Source organism: Asterias amurensis, chromosome 2 (genome assembly GCF_032118995.1).
Source record: "Asterias amurensis chromosome 2, ASM3211899v1".
Taxonomy (NCBI): domain Eukaryota; kingdom Metazoa; phylum Echinodermata; class Asteroidea; order Forcipulatida; family Asteriidae; genus Asterias; species Asterias amurensis.
In genome coordinates this window covers 13,505,413-13,533,161 of record NC_092649.1, presented here as the reverse complement: position 1 = coordinate 13,533,161, position 27,749 = coordinate 13,505,413, and the positions used below count along the sequence as shown (strand labels likewise).

At 40.3% G+C, this 27,749-nt stretch overlaps 2 protein-coding genes across 3 annotated transcripts in view; one reads left to right on the top strand and one right to left on the bottom strand.

Moving 5' to 3' along the window:
• The window catches only part of LOC139954216 (uncharacterized), a 75,383-nt gene extending 52,176 nt beyond the window's left edge, over nucleotides 1-23,207 (bottom strand). Inside the window, exon 1 of the mRNA XM_071953932.1 lies at nucleotides 22,224-23,207. Coding sequence (XP_071810033.1) covers nucleotides 22,224-22,533 — 310 coding nt within the window. The 5' untranslated portion in view covers nucleotides 22,534-23,207. The remainder of the gene's footprint in view (nucleotides 1-22,223) is intronic.
• LOC139954215 (uncharacterized) lies at nucleotides 284-6,982 on the top strand. Of its 2 annotated transcripts, XR_011788067.1 has the most exons (3): nucleotides 284-492; nucleotides 854-6,544; nucleotides 6,906-6,982. XR_011788067.1 is itself a non-coding variant. In XM_071953930.1 (2 exons), the coding sequence occupies exon 2, from the start codon at nucleotides 991-993 to the stop codon at nucleotides 6,301-6,303; it is 5,313 nt and encodes a 1,770-aa protein (XP_071810031.1). In that variant the 5' UTR covers nucleotides 284-492; nucleotides 854-990; the 3' UTR covers nucleotides 6,304-6,899. The 2 variants fall into 2 exon arrangements, 1 of the variants encoding a protein (XP_071810031.1); XM_071953930.1 differs by lacking the exon at nucleotides 6,906-6,982 and having other exon boundaries at nucleotides 854-6,899.
• Nucleotides 23,208-27,749: the final 4,542 nt, after the last annotated feature.

Below are 27,749 nucleotides of genomic sequence, written 5' to 3'. Positions count from 1 at the left end.
ATTTACTCCACGGCGTGGAAGTTCAAAACACTCTTTTGTTGATTCACAAATTACATTTTCACGTTTATGCTTCTATTTACGGCGCTGGACACTTTGGTAATTGTCAAAGACAATACAGTATTCTCAGTTTGGTGTATCCCAACATATGCATAAAATAAAACATGATTTTTTTATTTTTTTATTAACCCTTTCTCATAATACTTTACTTCTATTGCTCGCATAAGTAAGTTTAATGCTAACAATTATGTTGAGTAAACAACCAATGGTGTCTGTTCCACTGAGCCAGTGACCTGTGAGATGGTGACTGTAGGTTGAAGAGCGCCCTCTAGTGACTGTAGTTGTTTATTGTTTACATGTGGTTTTTTCAGCCATGTTTGACCATGTTTTACTGTAACAGTTTTCAGCCGAAAAGTTTGTAATCAAAACAGCAGTTATCAGTGTTTTTCTTCAGAGATTATGGACACCTGGTGTTACTAGAGTCTTGCCAAAGAAGTGAGTACCTTTTCAGTTGTGACTTACGATGATATAAGCCCTTATTAGAGCAGACATAATTTACTGGTTTTCATGTTGAAATTAAAGGGACATGCAACTTGTTTACATGCAGATTGAGTACATTAACGGATAAGAAGTTTCCCAGCTTTTGCTAGTTTCAGACCAGATATGAGAAATTAGGGATTGTTTATTATTGATTGACATTACTCAGAACTAAGGAAAGATTAATATGTATCCCAAGTGTCTACTGGATTATTATGAGAAACTAAGGAGTTTTAAGAACCACTTTCTTACTGACAAGTTCATTTTTTATTAAGGATCACATGTATTAAGGATTTCTTTTCTGTATGTTTATTTACAGTTCGAATTACATTAAAATACGAATGCAAGATCTCTAGTCCGTGTCACAACTAAATGCCTTACTCCTTGATGAGCCACAACATTCGAATTCTATTCTGCTAACCCGGGATCAGAAGGGAGTACTGCACCTGTATCAGAATGACCGACTCAACAGTAAAGGAGTTAAAGGTCAAAAGAAGGAATGCCAAGGCGGCACTCACAAGACAGGGAAAAGCCCTACGCTTGATGATCGAAGGCAACAGGGCAACCGATGAAGTTTCAAGTGAGCTTGAAAAGTTTGAACTGGTGTATGACAGTCTAGTTCAAAAGCATGAGGCTTATACCGAGCAGATATTGGATGACGATGAATTTACTACCGAAGAGGAGTGGTTAGAAGAATGCCAACAAATGTTCATAGCTTTACAGTGTGAGGCAAAAGATCATCTAACTCCAACACCTACAGAGAAAGAGTCAAACCCGAAGGAAGAAGCCAGTGCCAGTGCAGAGAAAACGAGTTCCAGTGATGACCAGTCCAGTTCAAGTGCCGAGCAAATATCCAGTGCAGAGCAAACCAGTACAACTTCCAGTGCCAAGCAGATAACAGAATCCGATAGCCATATCAGCAAAAATGAAGCAAGTGATCAGAAAGAAGAGCAGAAGAAAGTGAATACAGCAGTCCATGATGTCGACAAATTCTGTGGGTTTAAAATGGAAAAGCCAAAGATGCCCAAGTACACAGGGGATGTCAGAGAATACGCCATCTTTAAAGATGACTTCAAACATATGGTTGATAAGAGGTATGGTAAGAGGGATGCCATCACTCTGTTGCGTACATGCCTACAAGGAAAGCCGTTGGAGCTGATTAAGGGAATGGGGTCCGATTACGATGCAGCCTGGGAGTATCTCGATACAATATATGGTGATCCACGATTCATTACTGACACCGTCACCCAAGATATCATGAAGTTCAAGCCACTCCGAGACGGGGAAGATGCCAGATTCTGTGAGTTAGTTCATCTTGTGAGAAGGAGCTATAACACATTAAAGGAGGTGGGGCGCCGAAACGACATGGATAACAATCATATGCTAGCAGTCATTGAGCAGAAAATGAACGCTGACGACCGTAAGGTGTGGTCCAGACACTTGGAAAGGGATAAAGAAATAGCGACGCTACAAGGACTGCTAGACTGGATGTCATCGGAAATGAAATCGAGGATGAGAGCAACGGCACCAGTACGATGTGTGAGTCAAAGTCCCCGATCAAGCATCAATCACATTCAGATTCAGCAGAAAGACCCGACATCAATGCCTTTCCGTGACAAGTGCTGGGTTTGTCACACTTCCAGCCACTGGACAGACCAGTGTGACAAGTTCAAGGGAATGAGTCCAGCCAACCGATTTAAGATGGTCAAAGAGAACCATGTCTGCTTCAGCTGCCTCAAAAAGGCAGGAAAAGGCCACAACGTGTCTACCTGTTCGAGAAGACGACAATGCACAGAGATGATGAACGGACTCCAATGTAAACACTATCACCATCAATTACTGCATTTTACTCCCCAGCAAGCCACCGGTTCAGTCAGTGTTGCAGTAAGTACAACCCGAGCAGAGGTATTGCTACCAGTCCTACAAGTGCAGATCATGGGAACCCAGATTACTCAACCAGCAAATATCCTTCTTGACTCCGGGGCACAGATTACATTGATCAGAAAGTCCCTTGCCGAAAACTTGAAGCTCAAAGGAAAGGATGTAATTACTACCATCACCAAAGTGGGAGGAGAAGAAGAAGAGCTTCAAACAAAAGTCTATGAGGTCCGTCTTCGTCCGAAGTACAAAGGTCCAACTTACACTGTTACTGCCATTGGTATCCCCTGCATAAGCGACGATGTTGCTGAAGTTGACCTATCAGAAATGGCCAAACTGTTCAAACTACATCCAAGCAGTCTCCATCGAGGTAGCGGCCCAGTAGACCTACTCATTGGCATTGATCATGCAAGCATACATGCTGGTGAAACCCATGAAGCCCAGAATCTGATTGCCCGCCAATCACCACTTGGTTGGGTGATTTTTGGAACCGGCCCTGGGAACAAGACCAAGACAAGCCGAGTTCTCCATGTAAAGTTCTCAACACCAGTAGATATGACAGATTTCTGGAAAACTGAAGCTATGGGAGTAGCCGTGAAGTCCTGCACATGTGAACCAGAAAAGCTCAGCCCAGCAGAACTAAAGGAAGCCAAAATAATAGAAGAATCCTGTACCCGAAATGGAAACCGATGGACCGTCCCTTATCCTTGGAAAAGGGATCCAAACCAGTTACCAGATAACAAGATCCAGATAGAGAAGAGGCTCTATTCAACAGAACGCCGACTTGCAAAAAACACAAGTCATGCAGAAGCCTATGATGCCCAGATGAAGGAAATGGTGGAAAAGAAGTTTGCCCGGAAGCTGTCTGAAGCTGAACTGAAGTCATACAAAGGTCCCGTACACTACATCTCTCATCATGGAGTTTTGAGGCCAGAAAGTAAAAGCACACCTCTCCGAATTGTCTTCAATTCTTCAGCAACCTACCACGGGCGATGTCTGAACGACTACTGGTACAAGGGGCCTGACCTTCTTAACAATTTATTTGGAGTCATCATGAAGTTCCGTGAAAATAAAGTGGCAGTCATTGCAGACATCTCAAAGATGTACCACCAAATTCTGATTCCAAAACGTGATCAGCATGTTCATCGCTTCTTGTGGAGAGACCTGAATACTGACCGTACACCTGATACTTACGTCAAGACAGTTCTGACGTTCGGGGATAAGCCCGCTCCAGCCATGGCTCAGATCGCCCTGAAGAAAACAGCTGAGGCTGCCGAGAAACAATTTCCAAATGCAGCACAAGTCTTAAAGGAGAACACCTACATGGACGACATATGCGATTCCGTCCACACTGTGAATGAGGCCAAGAAGCTGACAAGTGAGATAGATGAGGTGTTAGCTGAAGGGGGATTCCGAGTAAAGGGCTGGCTATCTAATGAAGCTCTGGAAGAAAACAATACCACTGACAAGGAAGAGGAGAGAATGAAGTTCCTGGACACCACAACTGATGAGAAAGTACTGGGGACAGTATGGAACCGCAAAACTGACGAATTCCACTACAAGGTCAACTTGGACTTGGACAAGAATTTGTCCACCGATGATCGAGAACTGATGCAGAGAAAGTTAACAAAGCGTCAAATTCTGAGCCAGATTGCACAAATCTTTGACCCGATTGGATTCGCTGCAGCCTTTCTCATCCGTACCAAGATTGGAATGCAACATCTATGGCAACAGGGTCTGGACTGGGACCAAGAAATACCCAAGGCAGATCATGACAGTTGGATTCAACTATTCGAAGAGATGAAAGAGTTGAATGAGATCAGTTTTGAAAGATGTCTTACTCCGTCGAATGCTGTTGGCGTGCCCTTGCTGTGTATCTTCTGCGATGCTTCAGAGGAAGCTTTCGGAGCCTGTGCCTACATCCGATGGCAGATAAATGATGGCACCTATGATGTCAGATTCATTGCAGCAAAGTCTAGAGTAGCACCCCTGAAGAGGCTCACCATCCCACGATTGGAGTTGCAAGCAGCAGTTATGGGTACAAGGCTGTACCAGGCCATCATGGAAGAAATGCGCCTACCAGTAGAGGAAGCAGTGTTTATGACTGACAGTATGATTACCCTATCTTGGATTCGAAGCCAAGCCAGAGGATTCAAAACATTTGTATCCAACCGAGTAAGCGAGATTCAGAGCCAAACAGATCCCTCACAGTGGAGACATGTTCCAGGAGAGCTGAATGTAGCAGATGACGTCTCTCGTGGAATACCTGTGAAACAATTGACCCAGCGTTGGAAAAATGGTCCAGAATTCCTGCGCTTCCCAGAAGAAAGGTGGCCAAAAGATGCAGAGAGGGTAAACCAGATGGAGGTAGATAAGGAACGACACAAGACCCAAGCTGTATTCATCACCACCGAAACTCAGGAAGCCATTGATTGCAAGAAGTATTCTAGCTGGAGAAAGCTAATCAGGGTCACATCCTACGTTCGTCGATTTGTCCAGAACATACGAGCCAAGATGCAGTCTTGTGTAAACAAGGAGTCTAAACAGGGTCCGCTCTCACCCCAAGAGCTGACAGATGCTGCCAACTACTGGATTACCAAGGCACAGAAAAATCTACACAAGCGCAGGGCCAACGGAGAGTTCAAGTCATTGAGTCCATTCACAGATGATGCAGAAATCTTAAGGGTTGGAGGCCGACTGCAGGAGTCTACGATGTCTTACACTTCAAAGCACCCAGCACTGCTTCCCAATGATCATCACATTTCAATTCTGATTGTGCGTAGTATTCACCAACAGGGCCACACTGGTGTTGCTACCACTGTTGCAAAAACAAGGCAAAGATACTGGATCCTGAAGGCACACAACCTAGCCAAGACGATTAAATACCGCTGTGTGGTTTGCAGAGAGGCAGAGCATAAACTTGAGACACAGATCATGGCTGATTTACCGAAGCAACGCCTAGCACCATACACACCACCATTCTACTTCACGTCATGCGATTACTTTGGACCCTACCAAGTGAAGATTGGACGTAACAAAACAGCCAAACACTATGGAGTGATCTTCACTTGCCTGAACACCAGAGCAGTGCACCTAGAGCTAGCGGTGGACTGTTCCACTATGGAATACATTCAAGTGCTCCGCAGATTCTTTTCTATTCGAGGCTATCCAGCTCAGATGATTAGTGATAACGGAACCCAACTGGTCGGAGCACAACGGGAACTCCAAAAGATGATTCAAGGTTGGAACATCGAAGAGCTGAAACAGTTCGGTGCAGAGAAAGGCATGGAATGGAAGTTCATCACACCAAGAGCACCACATCAAAATGGGTGTGCAGAGGCATTAGTCAAGAGCTGCAAGACTGCGCTGAAAAGGGCTGTTGGGGCTCAGGTGCTGACTCCGTTTGAGCTTTACACAGTTTTATTAGAAGTTGCGAACCTCGTAAACCAACGCCCGATTGGAAGGATCCCAAATGACCCAGATGATGGCTCCTACCTGAGTCCGAATGATATACTACTTGGAAGAGCTTCGACTGATGTTCCTCAGGGGCCATTCCAGGAGACCAAAAATCCTAGACACCGTGTGGAGTTTGTTCAGAGGATTATCGACTCTTTCTGGAAGCGCTGGAGCCGAGATGTTCTACCCTGCCTGGTACCACGCAAGAAATGGAGAGCTGAAAGGCGTAACGTACGAGTTGGTGATGTGGTAACTGTGTCAGATACCAATCCTGTCCGGGGCAAGTGGTGTGTCGGCAGGGTTCTTGAGGTCTTCCCTGGATTGGATGGCAAGGTGAGGAACGTGAAGGTGAAGACTGAGAGCGGAGAATACCAGAGGCCTATCACAAAGATAGCAGTGATCTACCCGGCAGAAGGTTATGATGATGAGGACTAGTCGCTCATCGGGGCGAGGATGTTCCACTGAGCCAGTGACCTGTGAGATGGTGACTGTAGGTTGAAGAGCGCCCTCTAGTGACTGTAGTTGTTTATTGTTTACATGTGGTTTTTTCAGCCATGTTTGACCATGTTTTACTGTAACAGTTTTCAGCCGAAAAGTTTGTAATCAAAACAGCAGTTATCAGTGTTTTTCTTCAGAGATTATGGACACCTGGTGTTACTAGAGTCTTGCCAAAGAAGTGAGTACCTTTTCAGTTGTGACTTACGATGATATAAGCCCTTATTAGAGCAGACATAATTTACTGGTTTTCATGTTGAAATTAAAGGGACATGCAACTTGTTTACATGCAGATTGAGTACATTAACGGATAAGAAGTTTCCCAGCTTTTGCTAGTTTCAGACCAGATATGAGAAATTAGGGATTGTTTATTATTGATTGACATTACTCAGAACTAAGGAAAGATTAATATGTATCCCAAGTGTCTACTGGATTATTATGAGAAACTAAGGAGTTTTAAGAACCACTTTCTTACTGACAAGTTCATTTTTTATTAAGGATCACATGTATTAAGGATTTCTTTTCTGTATGTTTATTTACAGTTCGAATTACATTAAAATACGAATGCAAGATCTCTAGTCCGTGTCACAACTAAATGCCTTACTCCTTGATGAGCCAGTGTCCATGGGCAGTGCATTTTGTGGTTGCCGGATTTGATAGTCTAGTTAGAGTAAATCAAAAAGAACATAAAGCATTTCCACTTTGATAAAAAGTTTTTTCTTATACCCCAATCTAATTTCTTCGCAGAAATGCAAAGGCTGCTCTGTGGCGTGACTGATCATGTCCTATAAATCCAAGGATTTTGAACCTTGACTTTGTGAACCACTTTACCGTGGAACCTGAAACGGATCGATCTTCCTGTGTATCCATTTGAAATTATTGTTTTATGACTCTCCTTAATCAAATAAAAATACTGCACTGCGAGGAAAAGTGTTGACTTATTGTGAATTGTTCAGTTCCTTGGACTCGGTAATCTCATAACGTAAACCAACTTCCTCCTGTAACGTGCCGGTCATAGCGTGTCATTGCCTAGCGGTTAAGAGCACTGGACTCAAGCTCTGGTGTTTCTGATCAGCAGAGTGTAGGTTCGAGTCCCAGTCGTGACACCTGTGTCCTTAAGCAAAATGCTAAACTATGATGCTTCGTCCTTCGGATGGGACGTAAAGACGTTGGTCACTTGTGTTGTGTAACGCACGTAAAGAGACACAGCGTACTCATCGTAAAGAGAAGGGGTGTCCCCCGGTGTTATTGGTTTAATTGGCTGCATATTGGGCAACAGCGCCTTGTAAACCATTACATGGCGTTATGTACAATGGAGTAGGTCTCATATTCAAACGTAGTCCCGCATACCTTATGAAATATGAACGCTATATGAACGCTATATATAAGAAGCCACTACTCTAATATTTATCCAACGGTTCACATTGTCTACCGAATGAAAAAAGGTTAGCCTGGTCGATCCCTACACGCGTTGCATCCATGGTTAAGGCAAACACAACTTCCCTCTGTTCTTGTTTTCATGGATAAACCCCTTTTAGTGATCGAATGCGCAGCTCGGGTTGCGAAACCTGTAAAGGAGACAAGTACATGTGATTGATCGCAAGGAGGTAGGTGGTTGTCTCTCTATATTGGATCGTTGACTTATTTAATGTACACACTTGTTCTTTTCAGAACCAACACTACACAAATAAAATAAAAACACTAGGTGTTACCGCAAACCTTTCTTAGTTACTTCCACCATGCAAAGTTTAAACTCCTTCGCACGTACACTTGAGAGACAGACGGACCGACATATTTTGTAGATACCATGACTGCAGACTATTATCGGGAGGCAATTTTGTTTCTGGTGTACAGAATTGCCATCCTCAACTATTTTCCTGATTTTCTTTTTTAAGATTCCCCTTTTTTTAATCGATTTTAGAAAGAATAACTTCCCTATTGAAAAGCGCTATGACAGTGGCAATGTTGATGTACATAACAAAATTGCTATCGGGAGGGGGTGTGTGAGAACAGACTCTAGTTTTCACAGAACCACGTAAAGGTTTTCCAGACTTAAATTACAGTTGAATAGTGAAGTGAGTGAACGTGTTACATTTCTTAGATAGACCAACCCGTAATGTAATCCGATATATTACACTGCTCTTTATGCAGCCCCACATTTCACCTAGAGATAAGTATTTCATCCAACGTTCCATGTCTAAGAAACCCACCGTGCAAACTAGTTATAGCTACGCCTGAAATCCCTCTTTCAAGGAAAGCTATTAATGGAGATACCATGACGGTCCCTTGATGTAGCCCCATGCTTAATGGTAGTGGGCACTATTGGTAATTACTCAAAATAATTGTTAGCATAAAATCGTGCTTGGTAACGAGTAGTGGGGAGCTGTTGATAGTATACAACATTCTGAGAAACAGCTCCCTCTGAAGTAACGTAGTTTTCAAGAAAGAAGTAATTTCCACGAATTAGATTTCGAGACCACATAATTAGATTTTGAGGTCCCGAAATCAAGCATCTGAAAGCACACAACTTCGTGCTACAAGGGCATTTTTCTTCCATTTATTATCTCGCAACTTCGACGACCAATTGAGCTCAAATTTTCACGGCTTTGTTATTGAAGACTGGTCTTTGACAATTACCAAAGGTGTACATGTCTTTAATGGAGATACCATGCCGGTCCCTTGATGTAGTCCCATGCTTAGTGCAGCCTGTAACGTAAATCTGTGACAACACAAATAATGTAACCCATCACACCACACAACCAGATGCGTGATGTGAAACCCACAAAGCACAACTCTTCTGGTGATTTGTGGACAGGATTTTAAATATACAGGAATAAGTGTGTGTAACTCAAAATGAACAATATATATGCCTTTTCATCATAATTATACTCGAGTCCAAAGTTCAGCACTGTGCTGTCTACTTTGACATGATTTATTGATATCGTTATAAGGTAACTTCGTATTTAGTTTAAGTGGAAGAAATGTCATAAGTTGCGCTCGGTTACACGGCTATAGACATTCGAGTTTGGGCAATTTTGTGGTTTTGCTGGACGGTGTATTAACTGTGTATTTTGTCGACTGTAAGGTTCGGTGTTGTTTGTTTCATGGACCTTGTGTTTTTTGTTTTGTGTACTAGGAATTAAGGCATGGTTGAATAAGCTCTATTGAGAGACGTGGTTGCTAGCAGAATGGGCCAGTTATTTTTTTTTTCTCAGCGATAGACTGCTGTGCCCTGGCGTAGTCATTAGACATTCTTTCTGTTTCAAAATTTTACATCGCATTCTTTTTGGAAGTTTTTGTTGTGTTGATAAGGAAATTTGATTCAAATCTAGTAACCTAGCCTGGAAGGTCAAGCAGTCCAAACATTCTAGAATTAGTCTTTAAACAAAACTAAGTAATTGTCTATGTTTATAGAAAACTCATTTACGAAGTTAGTCTTAACAATCAAGAATTCACGCGCTATTTACGCATGAATTTCAACAAAGATGACCACAGGGTAGAGGTCAAAGACCAGTGTTGTCAAGGGGTATTCATATATATGATACCAGTGATATAATTCACGTAAAGAAGTCCAAACCCTCTCCGCACAGCACTAATTATCATAATGTCTACGTAGCAATTTAAATACTTTCATCCGATTACAACCCAATAGCAATTACTACTTCCATTTATTTAAGGTGACAATCTCTCCAGGGTTTTTCTCTACCTCACTCATTCTCTCTCCATCCATACAGAGGACGGTCCATTCTCCATTCTATATCCCTCGCCCTCTATGTACTACGTTTTCCTTCTTCTTTTTTTCCTAACGTGTCAACATCGCTTCAGCTAATCCTGCGGGGGTGAAATGGAGCGCTAGCCCGGGGGCAAACTGCGTCCAGAACACGGTAGAGAAATTCGCTTTGCTTTTCAGACACCCAATACGAGTACGCTTTTAAGGAATCGATCCCATGGATTGATTATATGAACTATTGGATCTGTTGTATACATACATTAATTTATTTTATCTCAATTTCTCCGTATTCATTTTACTTATCTTGCATTAATTCTTGCAGTATATAGTTGACATAAATACGTGTTTTTGTTTAGCATGGACCTATTTTAGTGCATTAAAAAAATCGATGAAGACATTAAACACAAACCGATCTGCTAAAATTGCATCTAATTCTATGAATGTTTTCTTGAAAATTGCATGAAGTTCTATGCTCATGTTTTCTTGATAAACTATGTTGTGTTGGGGATTTTTCAGTTCAAATCAAGTTTAAATTAAGGGTCTTCAAATTATTACCGCGACCTAAGTCATTCGGAATGGATGGCCTCTAAGAAGGTTCAAACTAACAGTGCTCTTTAATAACAAAAGATTACCTGAATTTCTGATTGAAAATAATGAAATAAAAATGTAAATAATAAAGCTTAGAATTACAAACCACGTAAGTTGTATTTTAGAATACAAATTGAAACAACGTCTGCTCCTTCGTCCTTAGATTTGAAATGTGACAACGAGCTCTGAACGTACAATTATAATTCATCTCATCGTAATTTTATGCATTCATGGATTTATATTGTAAGGTTTCTGCTCCGTTAGAGCCAAGTGCTACACCTTTAACATTTATGAATGAATCAGCAGCTCTTCGTGTGTTAAGACATCCCAAGGCGATGTCCTATTTTTCCAAGTAACCGATCCGAAGTTCGTAGCTCGGTTGCAACCAGATGCCCGGTGTACATTAGGCCATGTAGAGCCTAGAAAATCCCTCATTAAAGCGGCAACCAGCACTGAATATTGAGGCGAAAACACGTCAAATTAAAATACAGTTTTGTTCAATTTATGTTTAACACGAACCGGTGCCAAAAATAAGGTATTTTAAAAAGATTCTTGTCGCTCTGTTGCTTTTTGTCGGAATTGGATTTTATTTTAAGATAATTCGACCTGTAATTAAGTTGTTCCAATGAAACAGGGGTATTTTATTTAAATCAAAAAGATTACCAGAAAGGATAACGTGATTGTTTCATGCGGGAAAAAGCTCAATACAAATGGTCAATTAGAAGCTTTTCATGATAGCATTAAGCATTTTTTTACGGTCATTTTGTTTGTTTATCTATTTGTTGTTGCATTTGTTGTTTTGGTTTGTCTGGTTTCGTTATTGGTGACTTGGTTTGGTTTTGGGTTTTTTTTTTAACTACCTTGTCTCTTTATCCATGGCTGATCTATATTTCAGGCACATTTATCTGTAACCCAAGATATATTGTAGTATGGTTGGAAGTTGTCATAGTAATGTATCTGTAATCTCTATTTATTCGCGTCCATCATTCCAACATGTGCAGTCTCTATGCTGCCATTATTCTGTCTCTGTTGCTAACTACAAAGTGTTTTATGATGGGATGTATGTCTTCAGTCAGTTTCATCTTAAAGGCATTGGACACTTTCGGTAACAGTAATGTCCAAAGGCCCACACTTTGTGTATAACAACTTATATATAAAATAACAAACCTGTGAAAAATTAGGCTCAATCGGTCATCGGAGTCGGGAGAAAATAACGGGAAAACCCACCCTTGTTTCCGCAAGTTTCGCCGTGTCATGACATGTGTTTAAAATAAATCCGTAATTCTCGACAACGAGAATTGATAATTGTTTTAATGTTTTCTCTAAAAGTAAAGCATTTCATGTAATAATATTTCAAAAGAAGTATTTCACCATGCCCTTCTGTAAACCCTGTAAGGTATTTGTAAGTTTGTGAACTTTTATTTATTTTGTTCTGTTCCGAAAGTGTATAATGGCTTTAAAGGTGCAATACTTTTATAAGGGAACTGTCTGCCAGAAAGTATATTATTTTCTAATTATGATATCCACGTATACTTATTTTCATATGAAACATTGGCATAATGATAAAATAAAACTGTATTCTTGATCTTCCCGATAGGCCTACTAGCGCCGACTCTACAGATATTTACGTTACCATCTGATACAATGACATGTGAACAATTGTTTCCAAATTCTTTAGGTATATTTATATTCATTTCTTACTTCGATTTGCCAAAACCTTAAATCACATCTCGTAAGAATTTCTCACAAAATGCATGAACCATAATTTTTCCGTGTTCATATTCTTAACACTTGATTTATGTTATGGGGATTTACTGGTTTATTTACCTTATCAGTTCTACAACTGCTATATTACTTTTTACCATTCAAGGAAAATCCAGTTGGAAAATTCATTAGTAGTTTATAAACTAAAAGAGAGGCAAATGTAAAGGGTCAAGACTACTTTAAAACAAGACAGAATAGGCAGGAGCCTGTAACCGTTAAACCGGCAAAATTCAGACTTACAGATACACACAGTCATTAAAATCGGACTCAATTAAATTTTTCAATTTTCAATTCAATTCATTTCATTAAGGTTTATTCAAAATATCACAAAATACACGACAGAAGTTAACAAGACTTAAATTGGCGTGTTTACATTCATAATTGTTAACAATGACAAAAAAAAAAACTCTGACTTAAAAGAAGAGAAGAAAAGCTCCAGGCATGAATGCACAAAAAAGATAAAAATTTGTTTAAAATTAAAATTAAAATTTGACTCTAATGTGTTATGAAATAATCAGTACATATTTAACATTACTTAATTGATTACATGTTATAAGTCGATGTATATGAATTTTCATTATTTTCTATTTTTATTAAAAATGTCATAGGTCGAAGGAATAACAAAACTCACAATAAATCAAAACAATTTTACCCGAACCCGCTTTAGCGTCGAGGGATGTGAAACACTCTCACAATTACTACATATTATGTTCTGTCTATGATGCAGTTTGCTTTTACCCATTACCGAGTCTTTTTGTTTTAGCCCTCTGTCTGCCAAAAAACATCACTGTACACTATCCCCATAGGTCTCAATTTAACTAAAACATCAGCCTATAGTCGCTCTCATTCTATGTTTGCGTTTGATTGATTTTACTAAACTGCGTTACGATTAAAACATTAAAGAAGCATTACAGAATTGGTTTAAAAAAAAACTCGTCTTAGATCACAGATTTACATAAAACTTACACGGTCTAACGATGATGATAGTAGAACACATCCCTTGAAATATTTCTGTATGAAATGTCTTATTTGATGAGAAATTAATACAAAAAAAATCCCGTTTTGTTGTTTATCAGTGGGCGTTTTATTAAATGTTTTTTCCGTTTTGTGTTTATCAGTGTTTCTTAATCGATGTCTCATGCAAAATGTGTAATTGTTTTTTCCCATTACTTTCTCGTGGCCCAGATGGCCGTTCGATCTCAAACTTCTACAGGTTTGTCAGTTTATATGTTGGTTTACATAAGTGCTTACACTGTCAGCAACTGTTTTGTTAGCAATTCTGAAATGTTCCGTTATCTACAACATCGATTAGATTATTATATGTTCGCTCTTAATCTAGGTTTGCGTTTGATTGATTTTACCAAACTGCGTTAAAATGTTTAAAAGGGAACTCGAACAAAAACAATACCCGGCTCGTTTCGTTCGGAAATAAATAATTAGTAAATGGGAGCAAGTGTTTCCGTGAAACATCCTCCGTAACCTAGATACACTGTTCTTGTTGATCGTGTAGAAGTGACTGCGTGTAGATATGCGGGCAGGGACTGGGCTTATAATAAACTTGTGAAAATAGATCGCAGTGAGAACGCCTCACGGCAGGGCCGCATTATTTCATCGATTTAGGGGTCTTGCATGGTCCACAAAACAGATGAAGGCCCTAATGAATTTAAAGGCAGTGGACACTTTTGCTAACTACTCGAAAAAATTATAAGCATAAAACTTTAATTGGTAACAAACAATGGGGAGAGGTTGATAGTATTAATCATTGTGAGAAACTGGTCCCTCTGAAGTAACGTAGTTTTCGAGAAATAAGTAATTTTCCACGAATTTGATTTCGAGACCTCGGAATTAGATCTTGAGGTCCGAAGTCAAGCATCTGAAAGCACACAACTTAGTGGTACAAGGGTGTTTCTTCTTTCATAACTTCGACGACCAAGTGAGCTCAAATTTTCACAGGTTTGTTATTTTATGCATATGTTGAGATGCTCCAAGTGAGAAGACCGGTTTTTGACAATTACCAATAGTGTCCAGTGTCTTTAATGATACCTTAACGATCATTTTATGAGAGACAAAAATAGTTAACGTAAATGCATCTAAAGCTTTAGGTAGGGCATCTTATTTGGCATCATACATCATGCAACCGCTGCGTTAAATTGTTTGGGGCAGTATCTATGTGAAATAAAACAATACTACTTCGTAATACTTCAAGCATCTTTCGATTGACGAATCATAAACATTGTTTTGTCCCCGATGCAACAATTACATATGTAAAATACTAAGCGTCTTTTATGAGAACCTTTCAAGACAAAGTATTACCAAAACAACAGCAAACCGGGGTCCAATTCCTTAAAGCGTAAGCACAAAACTCTATAAGCGAAGAAAACACGTGTTTACAAACCAGGTTACCAGTATACTATTGTTGCACGCTGTGACGGGGTCCATGGCGTTTTGTACACTCGAGGGGGAAAATGGCACCCGAGGCGAAGCAGTGTAATAGTATAAAAGTCTCTCCAAAAACACCGGTACCTTTGACGTCACCAACCCATACACTAGTATAATGTGTTTACCCAGGGTCCTGAGGTCAGGGAACACGACAAGAGAATACCGCGTGTGAACTCTAGGTCCTAGGTTAACCCCCGTTATTAAAAACCATAGCCCGAATCAAAATGCAAATGTTAAAATCCCATGTGTCACGTTGAGTTAATACCACCTTTCGCAAGCACGTGTTATTTATTTTGTTCAAATCCTCTATCGAGCAATCGTAATGCGGTGTTTCAAATTATGTTTTAAAGGCACTGTACACGTTTGGTTTTAGTCAAGACCAGTATTCTCGCTTGGTGTATCCCAACATATGCAATAAAATAACAAACCTCTGAAAATGTTGGCTCAATTGGTCATCGAATTTGCGAGAGAATAATGAAGGGAAAAAAACCTCGTTGCATTACTTTGTGTGCTTTCAGATACATAATAAAAAAGCTTCAGCAGAAGTCCTTTATTATTTGAGTGAGAAATTACCTTTCTCTCAAAAACTACGTTACTTCAGAGGGAACCGTTTCTTACAATGTTTTATACTATCAAAAGTACATCGCCGCACACCTAAATGTAGCCCGAGCCCTAAATGTCGCCTGGTACATTTAGGGACCGCACACTCGATACCAAGTAAGTGTGATTTGTAGTAATTACCAATAGTGTTCAGTGCCTTTAAAAAGTAATGCATTTGATTATCTGACCATACAGGGGACTTCGGTTCTATCTTTCTATTACAAATTCTCTTGCTCTCTTCCGTTCTGTCTTTTATTAAAGCAACCCGTATACACTTTGTGTGCATGCCGACAACGTGAGTTGTTTCGGAGGCGCGAGCCCATGCATAGTAAGCCCCGTTTAAACCACACCTCTGATCCCCTTAAGACAGAGGCGAGCGAGGACACACATGCTTAGAGCGTATTCAAATGGAAATCTCCGTGCTGCAAACGCAAACAAAATACCACCCGTTTGATGAAATGAAAGCCTTCCCAGATTGTTTTCTTGTAGACATGTTTATGGAATGAAATCTGAACTTGCTTTTATTCACTTATACAATGACAGAGACGAAAACTAAAAGTCAATTAGGTTTTATTGTGATGTCAACACAGAGGATGAGTATTATTGTGGGCACTAATTAGATTTATTGCTAAAGGAACAAAATGTCTGTCATGACACACTGATTCTCTCCGGTAGGCCTATACCTATGGAAGGTCAAACCAGTATAGCTTACCTTTTCATCAAGTATTGGATGAAAACATCCTTTCGATTCTCAATTAATGCATTTAATTAGTATACGTTCACGTTTTCAATTATTGTTTTGACACAATTGATGCAAAACCATGGCTAGTCAGTTTTTAATATAGGCCCCTATGATTTTTATTTGTATACATGTATTCAAGTGTGTTGACTCATTGATGTAAACAACTGCTACATGATGTAATTTCTAATATTTTTTTTATATGCACTCTAGGGTCAGATTTTGACCCTACCGTTGGTCAGGCTGACCCGGGAACTAGTAACACAATATGATTTCAGTGCGGAATCGTCGTCAGTTTGAACCACTTCTATGTCATATAGACACCGATTCCATGTCACACTGACCCATAAAGAGGTCAGGTTCCCCTTGGACTTGGAACCGGGTCAGTTCTGACTCAGAACTTTTTTAGAGGGTGTTTTTTTTTACGTCGTCCGCTGGCATTTTTTCGAGTCTCTCATGGCGTGTTCTCAATGAAGTCACCTCTTGTGGCATAATATCTGCAGTTCCCCTTGGACTTGGAACCGGGTCAGTTCTGACTCAGAACTTTTTTAGAGGGTGTTTTTTTTTACGTCGTCCGCTGGCATTTTTTCGAGTCTCTCATGGCATGTTCTCAATGAAGTCACCTCTTGTGGCATAATATCTGCAGTTCATCAGTCCTCGAACAAACTTAATTGGGGTGCTTTTAATTACTGACTGGATGTATTCTTAATTGAGCTCTCATCAATGATTATTAGAACCAAAAGAAATTTCATTTAAAACAGATTGTTGGATTAACAGAGCGAGATGATGTGATGCGTTCAGTTTTTAAACACTGATAATAATATTTTAAAAAGACAGAAAATTCCCAGAACAGTCTCGATGAAGTTGTTTCGTGCGGATTTATTGATATGATAACATTTTCTGTAAAGTAAAAGATATTTCTTAAAAATCTGAACGAACTCAGGTTCTAGCAGAGTCTTTCTAAACAAATTGAAGTCAACATTAATAGAAACAGATGGGCCTTCTAAACGGGCTTTAAAGCTATTGGACACTTTCTGAACAGAACAAAAATTTAAAGTTCACAGATTAAAAAAAAAAAACTTACAGAAGGTAATGTTGAAAGACATCCCTTGAAATGTTATACAATGATGTGCTTACTTTTTGAGAAAACATTAAATAATTATCAATTCTCGATATCGAGAATAACGGATTTATGTTAAACACATGTCATGTCACGGCAAAACGTGCGGAAACAAAGGGTTGGTTTCCCGTTATTTTCTCCCGATTCCGATGACCGATTGAGCCTATTTTTTTTCACAGGTTTGTTATTTTATATATAAGTTGGGATACACGAAGTGTGAGCATTTGGACAATACTGTTTACCGACGTTGTGCGATTGCTTTAACGGTGTATTTGGCCCAGGGACTCAAACAACCAGGTCTCGTTTACTCAGCACAGCCACCGAGTCATTTTTAATGTAGAAGGGGCCATTGATCTCACTTATAAGCAGTGTGATATTTTAGGCTTACCTGAATCGAATCAGCACAACGTATAATAGAGTCCAGACCGAGAAGAAGAAAAGTGTGCAAAGCTAGAAGTGTACAATATAGCTATATTATTATTATATAGCTCTATGAATTAGTGTACATAGCTATTAAGCGTGCATCGTGGATACCCTCTCCTCAGCTCAGATCAGCGACATGATGCTCACAGTGTCCTGTTCGATAAAAACAGTCTCTTCATGTACGAACACAAAGTGCATGTATATACAGGAGTTGATCAAAATAGCTCCTTTGTCAAAGACGACATAATACTTTATAGGAGATGCTCCCCGGGAAGATCCTGTAAGCTTTCAGGTGGGTGTTAAAATTATATGGGGTGAGGGTAGCCAAGCAAATGACACGTAGATACACCCACCCACATTCAATCACAGATGACATGTAGATTTTTCAGCTAGATACGTCCATCTTCACAATTTTACTTAAAGGAATGCTTGACTGAGAATAAATTTATTTTGAAGTCCTCGATTTGAAACAAACACACCACCGTTAAATCAACCTATGATAATTCAATCCAATTCTGTAGTTACGTTTTTGGGGTAAAATTGCCTCAATATAATTGCTTTTGCAACGTTCCATATTATAGATCTTGATCCGTGTGGTCAGAATTTTGCTTTACAAATGCATGACAGATTCATTGATATTGGTTGGTGCTATATATTTCCCTATCCTTTCCTCTCTTCGAGCTTCGGTTCGAATCCCAACCCGGACCCAGGCTTGGCATTGAGATTGTCTATTACATCAGTCGCTACCTGACTGTGCGGTTTTACCCACTTTGTAGGACTGGAAACTACTCTACTGAATGAACTTTTAGAGCATTACTTCATTGCCATCTATACATACAGCAGGTCTTCAGACCTACGGGTTACAGTGTTGGTCACTTTTAGGGTCCATTGCATGGTTCCATTTACCACAAGGATATAAATACAATTGGTAAAATGATCATGGAACACGAATAATGAAGTGGGTTTGTTGTACAACATTTACAAAAGCTGCTGGTGCCATTGCAAAACATCTGATAGGACTGAAACAACTCTACTGTACTTGATACCCTCTATTTTAAAACGCGGTCGCTTGCGCGGCCCTCGACGTCACAAAAACACCTCTCTGTATATAATAGCGTGTGCATCGAGACATTTCAATAGAACGCGTTGTGCCACACCAAATATTTACGTTAAGAGTGAACTGTGGAAACAAACATGTCATGGGTGATCTTTTGCAGGTAACAGAAAATGGCAAGATGTACAGATGCATTGGCTGTTTATATACCCTTAAGATAATAATTATCAAGAAGCTTTTAGGTACATGTTACTGACTTGTGACGTCACATATTTACAATCGAGCCAAAGAGCCTGGACTTCTGCAGGCACAACTATATGGATGATAAAATCTAACATTTTATGGAGATTATACACTGTCTGATTTGTATTAACATGTGATATTAATGAAAGGTGGAGATCGCTAGGCCTGGAATTACACGCAGTCCCCAAAGGTCAAGGCCTCCGTTCCCCCCCCCCCCGAGGCCTTTGTGCCCTTCAAAAGTTTCCCAATGAATTTCAATTTTCAAATGGACGTGCCCTTGACAACATGTTCATGGATGAGATTCCAACCCTACATCTCAGAACTTGTCCGTCTGTCCAGCTGTTATGTTAGCAACATAACTATTTCCAAAACTTCCCATATTTATAATTGTAGTATCTTGCGGCTTGCCTGCCAGAAAGTCCCTGGAATGACTGTGCAAGGCCGCTCTTCTTTATAAGCAACGGTTACTTGGTCTATAGCCACTTAAAGTGTGACATTGGACTGGTGCACTAAAATAAGATACTGCTTTCCTTATATAATTACTTGCTGTGTAGTGTACTTAAAACGATGTATATTATTGTCTCATCTATGTTTAACTATTGTTATGAATCTGGAATTTGATCTTCGGGTCACGAAGTTTGTGAAGTTTAATAAGAAATATTCAAATCTAAATTCAACACGTCACATTCAGGTCTTATGTCACAGTGCAGTAACCTGACCTCTCGTGTTCTTTATCGTGTTTGGTACAACCCTCTGGCTAAGCTCATGACGAGAGTAGTTATAAAGCAATGTTTTACTAGCCGTAGGACTCGTTTAGTTTGTCTGTAATTTAGATTTGAGAAGTCCTGCTGACAACAGCACATTTGCATTTATTTTACAGTGTGGACATTGCACTTTCTCAATAGCATTTTTTTTTTTCATTTTCAAAATCTTCGGTTTGTTTTCGGAAAGCAGTTCTTTTTAATTATCATGTGGTCGATACCCAGTGAGCCCAAAGAGCCTTTTTAATGGTAAAACGACTTTTACTGTGAACTTATCGATCGTTTAATATTCAACATAACAGCTAGGTCGTATATAGCATTTTGTTTCTATATGGGCACCTAAAAGGGCTCATCATATTATTTCCTATGGTACTTTCACACTTGTACCGATACAGAATCCACAACATTTGGTAACGGATGTTGGAAATCCTGTCCATGACCATACAAGGGTTTGTTTATTTTCAGAGTGTGACAACGCCAACACATTATCGACTGAGAACCCTTATTATTACACTACAGACCCACTTCAAATAATATTCAAGATGGGTTCTCTAGTACGTGTTATAAAGGCGTTAACTCACAAGCGAGGCGGGCATGTGGTGCTTGTTTTACGTGTTTGTCTTTTAAAATTATACACAAGTGTTGGTTTTTGTGTACCACTTGACGGGCGCAATTAACGAGGTGGTGATCATGGACTTAAGTTCACTGGGAACGACCCCTGGCTGAGTTTAAAATCAGTGGCGGGCTGATGGGGGTTCGAACCCGGGTGACGAGTAACGAGTTAGGTATATGCAATATGGGCTGCCCTGACACCTCGTGCCCAAATAGCCTACAGTTTTATATTACGCTTCTCATGCATAAAGATCCAATATACAATACATGCGCCTCGCTGTATATTTATTGAACTTGGGTGCAGATTATAATATCCAAACCAATGTGTTTTACATTGAGTTATTGTGTAGGCATTTACTTGTAGCCATGGAGGTAGGATCTATTTCCACGTTGTAATACACACCCACGCACAAAGCTTCCAGATTAATGGGTTACAGTAATGACTCACATAATAATGACTAATGTATTAGTAGTAATTTTTATTTTCAGCAATTTTTAGTTGTTCGAAATTCCACTATTGTCGTTGTTGTCACACGTGTAATACAGGTACAGACTGTGGAGATCGTTGGTAGGTCCATATTCGATACCAAGGACCACGTACGAAACAAAGTCACTGGTATCCTACCTTTGAAAAAGCACGCATGAATAGTTGGGGTTTCGTCTATGAGTATAACACTTTAACATTTCGAATATTACAAAGCTAAATGAATATTTGATATCGTTTTGTGACAAGTCTTTGTTAAAAACTCGATTCCAGCGGCCTTTGAATCCTTTTAACCAGCCCTTCGTCGTACCGTCAAGGCCTGGTGGTTTTGCTTCTATATAGAGCTATGGTTGAACACAGTGTTTGATATCAGAGTGTTTTAGAATTGTAGACGTGATATTACGAAGGTGAATTCGATACTTTCCACGCGGAATCGATGCTTTGATTTTATTCCCTTTTTATACTTTGAAATAATTTCCTCGTCCTAATTAGAATTTGAAAATAAATTAAATCAAGAAGTTGATAAGACCCGGTTCTCGGTTAGACCGAAAATGGTTACCTTTAAAGGTTTACCGGTAGTGCATAATTTATTTTAGAGGGGTATGTTATCAGGAAATTCTAATCGTCTCCCTTTTAAGTATAACTTTAATGAAACCTCCCTTTGAAATTTTCTTCGGTTTAGGCACAGGGTTCACGTTCCTTGAAGTGGGTAGTGACGTCATTGTATCTTTCGGATCAAGTGTCAACTTAAACTTGCCTTTTGTTATCTTTTGTTTTCTCTCCTGAGGACGAGCAGAGTATACTGGTCGAAACGTCGAGACCAAACCGGCTCTTTTCAGAGCCAAAACCCCCTTCAAGGGAATTAAAACCCCCTTCAAGGGAATTGTTACATGGTTGTTCCCGCAAGTTTACTTTTATTATTTATAGTTAATTTGTATTCTTCACATCAAGCAAAGCTTTGAACAATATTTATACTTGCCAAGTGAAGAATTTCAAGGCATAGATATCGTTCGACAAAAATGCGCCAAGCCAGCCGTTTCTTTGTGCGTATGAAAGCAACTTTAAAACCTACTTGCTATCAGTGAGTGCACACTGCCCTTTAAGTCAGGAGTAATACACTGTTCGAACCCCAAAAGATATGTTTGCACTCTTCCCACGTAAAATTGATTGGCATGTGTTTTAATAACTAAGCTAGAATCCCGCGGGGCAGTCTGTGTTATTAAACTTCCCTGTGCACATCGAGTAAATTATATCGAAAAATAGGGAGTAATTTCACGTCACAACTTTTGAGGGGTCGACCTACCTGCAAATGTATCCACACACAAATTGATGTCCGTTCTGAAAGTTTGGTTATACGGGCACCGACAGGTACATGGGTATTCCCTGAGATCACACCGGAGCCGAACCGCCTTGGCCTGCCGGCACAAGTCGCCACAGCGTGGACACGAGCTGATCAAGGCATCGCCGTCGCTCCTCCGCGTCACGTTCACCCAGAATTTATCCCCGGTGCACCCAAGAAGTTGGTCCTCTGCCGAGGGTTGGTCAGTGCAGGCCGACATGAAGGGTAAACCTAGGATCATAGTGAGAGGCAGCAGGGTGAGAGTGACCACCATACCTGGTCTGGGTCACGGCAGCCGGACGGTACGGTGCGAGGTGCCGGCGAACAAGGCTGGGCCAACAACCATGACATTCCAGGGACTCCAAAGTTGACGTTGACCACGGCGAAGGCGGCTGGAAATCAATCGGTGGTGGAAACCCAAAAATGGGGCTCGTTCCGGCCAACAGACGAAGCCTGTATTTCATCGAACCTCCACACATGAGTTGACACGATTATGCTTGACGAGATGGGGCTACTCCCAAAAAAAGACTGCCACCAGCCTGTCGACCTTAAGTATACGATTATACACTATCTGTCTTCACCGTGAAGCACATTTTGCTACCGCTAACCATAACCATTCAGTCCATGCAGCAATCGTCGTATGAGTGGATATACACGTAGAGGCAGCCACACTCTGAATCGCGGTTCACCTATCGTGGTTACATTTTATAATTACTCAGTGATACATATTGTAGCAGGTCGTCTGACGATGCAACGTGGTCATTGCCGAGCGTACATCCGCACACAAGGTCGTTGCAGTTTTTGTTTTCCCAAGGACATGAAATGATTTGCGTGTCAATTGTTGCTATTGTAGTGACGACGGTGACTCGGCGATATCCATCTTCAGTAAATCCAGATACGCACAATGCTCATGCTCGTTGGGAGATAACACACGGCACTACTACGCTAGTCACGGTGATGCACGGTTCTGATCTATCAAGCCCGCCGAGCACCCAATGTCATTCACGCATCCTCTCATCTACCTGCATTAACATTCCACAGGAATTTCAATTTGCCCCTACTGTTTCTTGATTATCATTGCAATTTAGAGATACCAAAAACGTCTTTGAGCCGCTTTGAGCGACCAGCGCATTACAACAAATGATGTATACGCCAACTGGTATCTTTGGTTAGTACAGACTGTATAGGATGGTTTACGAGGGTATGGAGTTCTTGCAATGGTCATGTTTTAAAAGCAGTTGTTTCTACGTTATATGTCGGTCGTGATGGTCAGTTCGTAAACTTTGTAGAGTTTACCGTCTTCGACTGAGCAACCCGGGCGTTAAGCGTTCCTCCCGCATGTACCAATGCCCCCACCATGAAAGCAGGCAAATGTGTACCTAATATCGCGGCCGTGAACATCAACATACACACCGCCCTCAGGCACAGAAGTGTCACCTGCTTTGCTTCATGCTCCAAATCATCGCAATCATTGGCTTACTCCGCTATGACGTCATACTTCACAGTGTTGAATATTCATTGTGTACAAATCAATCTGCTGGTCGCGCATCTCAAGACTGGACATCTTTCGGAGATTTTTTACAGAGGGATTTTCAAGTTCATACAAAATATCGGTTTAATCATGGAGGTTCGGGAATCTTTTTTTTTCTTGCATGGGATTTGAGTATTGATATTATTCACGGATATGAATTGGATAGTCTGCCTCTTGCTGAGTCGGCCTTGAGGCTTCAGCCAAGCAAGACGGGGATACCCTGGTCTTGTGCCGAGCCTGGATTCTCTTGGTTCCCCTCGCCCGGGAATACATAATATGCAATCACTGATCGATGCTGGCCCTCCCCGTACATCAATCCCATGTCATCACCGCACTGTCAGGGTTGGACCCGTCCATCTTCCGAGCCACGACTCGACAGTTAACCCCATAATGCAATTACAGTGGTAATGTCATAACACTGCTCCCATGGTTATACGTGTAATGGCGTAATAAGTACGGGACTGCAGAGGGAGTCTGTGATACGACCCTTTGGTGAATGATAAGCTTTTTGGGTTTATGAAGTACTGAGTGACATATTTCGAGATGAGATGAATTATAGTTCACAACGTCTTCCATCACTGAACAATGGTGAAGACTGACCCCATATTGGGATACCGTTGTGTGTGCCGTAGAATGGACAAGCAATCATTACTTGTACATGTTCTTTTTGATCTTATCGTTAATTACATATCAATGTTAAACTCTACTTCAGCACCTGAAATCTCCTTAATTTTGAGGCTCGTCTTCTTCAACAATACAAGTTCTCATCGTCTCTCAGTTGTACATGGTGGTTGATACCATTACGAGTGCCGTAGAACGGAGAAGCACTCGTATAAACAATACTTGTTTCCCTTAATAATCTAATCACTTAAAGGCACAATATTGGTAACTGTCAAAGTCCAGTCTTCTCACTTGGTGTATCTGAACATTATGCATAAAATAGCAAACTTGAGCTCAATTGGTCGTCAAAGTTGCGAGATAATAATGAAAGAAAAAACACCCTTGTCACACGAAGTTGTGTGCTTTCAGATGCTTGTTTTTGAGACCTCAAAATCAATTTCCGAGGTCTCGAAATCAAATTCGTGGAAAAGTAATTCTTTCTCGAAACTATGTCACTTGAGAGGGAGCCGTTTCTCACAATGTTTTTTTCAACCTCTCCCCTTTGCTCATACCAAGTAAGGTTGATGCTAATAATTATTTTGAGTAAATACTAATAGTGTCCACTGACTTTAATACATATTAATGCCTTAAATTGAGGTCTAAGGCATTGTCTCCGATACTTGAGTGGCCGAGTTCGAATATTTGGATTCAACTCACTAAATGTCAACAATCGGCCACAGACAAAACTCTGCGTGTGGGTATGATGATGAAATAATAATGTCTGTTCCGCCTGGGCTAGTAGATATTCAATACAGTGGATCAAATTCCTTCACTTTGTGTCAGAGGTCTGAAAAAATTGCTATTGTAAATTGATACAAAAACAAGAAAGCAAGTGCCAGACGCTGATGGGTGTCCCAAAGTCGCGATTATGTTACCATTATATGTTCGTTTTCAAACTGCTTGAAAGAAAAAAATAGGAAAAAAATTGCCGTCGGATGCATATATACATCCATCTGTTACGTTGTTCCACACGGCGTCTGCAAAGAATAACAAACTGATTCGTTGCAGGGTTTAAGAGAAGAAAAAACATTCTGTTTGGATGAAGAATTTCCAGTGAAGCAAGAACTTTGTTTGTTATTTTAACCTCATTTGTAATCGGCGGAACTCCGGAAGATTATCCTTATTTAAGTATTTATCTGCATGGCGTACCACACATTCATCCAGCTAGAAATATAATTAATATTTACGAAATAGTTTACGGTCAATCTACCGTGCCGAGCTTGCAAGATTATTTCGAGACAAACAAGTCGTCCGAATTTTCAATACAATGTTTTTGCTAATATATTTGGCTAACAATGTTCATTCGGCATAAGTTATCAATTCGTGGTCACTGAAAACACACATGCATTTTAAAGGCAGTGGAAATTATTGGTACTCAAAATAATTAAGCATAAAACCTTACTTGGTAACGAGTAATGGGGAGCTGTTGGTAGAAGAAACATTATGAGAACGGCTCCCTCTGAAGTAACGTAGTTTTCGAGAACGAAGTAATTTTCCACGAATTTAATTTCGAGACCTCGGAATTAGATTTCGAAATCAAGCATCTGAAAGCACAAAACTTCGTGTGACAAGGGTGTTTTATTCTTTCATAGTTATCTCTCAACTTCGACGACTAATTGAGCTCAAATTTTTACAGGTTTAGTTTTATTATGCATATGTTGAGATACACCAAATGAAAAGACTGGTCTTTGACAATTACCAATATTGTCCAGTGTCTTTAAGGTTTGATGCCTGCTGTTGTTGGTACACGGACATGTGGGCGTTTCCCATCCCTCTTCCCTGTCGGACTAGACAGAGGTCCGTAGTCGGGGTTTGGGGTTGGTCAGCCTAAATTTGATCTGACCCGCGTACCCTGTATCGCCAATCATAGGGCCAACCTCGTGTGATCCATGCAAAACGCACCACAGTGTCATCCCATGGTCAACTCGAACTTACAGCGTTATGGGTGAAAAATGTCTGCAGGTCAGATATGAGTTAAGTACGCTTTTGGAGGGAAAGCGAGAAGTAATAAGTGCCAATACTGCCGCAAGCAATAGATCCAAATCTATATATGCATTTGTGTGTTTCTGCACGTTTTGAAGTCAGTATACAATATCTCAAATTGTGTGCTGCAGTTCTTTAGCACTCGAGAAAGACTTTGCGAGGTTCGAATCGTTAGGCTACCATTAACTATTTTTTTAAGCATTTGTACCATTAGGTTCTTTTGGTTGGTAAGCAGTTGCTAATTCTATTAACGCAGTATTTGTGATTAAGTAGGCCTACCGAAGCAGCAGGTAACTTCTTTACAAATCAACATGCATAACATTTCGGATGCTTGGATGCACAGAATTATATATGGCAAGGTGAACAGCAACAGATGGGCCTATCATGGTCAAGTTCACCGACGGTTTCTTTTGGTTTTTGTTCAATTTTGTGCCGACGTACTTGCACTCTAATCTCTCAGAGCAATCTTATCCAAACACACGGATGGTCAAGTAATCATTTTGTTACGGCCAGTACTTCTCGTTGCATCTTGAAGATAGTCTTTGGGAAAAGGCCGCCCGTCTTGCATAAACTGAGTACAGTCCTTGTTTACTCTGCAACGATCGGTTAAAAAGGCCCTACCTGTCGGGATGTTGTTAGGATACGGCTCGACTCGGGTTTGCTTGAAATCCAGAATCTGATTTCTATACTTATTTTAAAAGTAATACACTGTGAAACGAGAAATTACGTAAAAGGCAAGATATGCGTGTAATTGATATACCAGTTAATGTTTTATGTACGAACGGAATTGTTGGCCGTGAAATAAAATGTTGACGTATGTTTATATTAAGTTGCACCTTTAAGGACTTTTTAAAAGGATACCAGTACCAGAAGATTTCTAAATTATGTCGTCACCCATCATGTATCGTGTGTTCCCGTCTAAATAGACATTGATTTACACCCTACCATAAAGGGACCTGACTATTTCCCCCGCCATTCCCGGTTTAAGTCACGTAGAAGAAGATAGTCACAGTATAAGATGGTTATGTTGTAATTCCCTATTCATCCATAAACAACGATAATGCCTGGCACAAATTTTAAGCTAAAAATACTTTCCGTATGTCCTTTTCCCTGTGAGTGTCCAGTTTACTATACCAGGCACATCTGTGCAAAATACGGCTTAGCATTAAGGGCAGTGCTATCTATGGAACGGTCTCGTTCCCAGGAGTCGGTAATTGGTGTCATTTGACTTAAGGGAATACAAAGTATAAAGTATACGAGGTGGGAATAAATCCTCTGGATTGCGTAGGCTCAAACTTGGCTGTCAGGCAAACCGG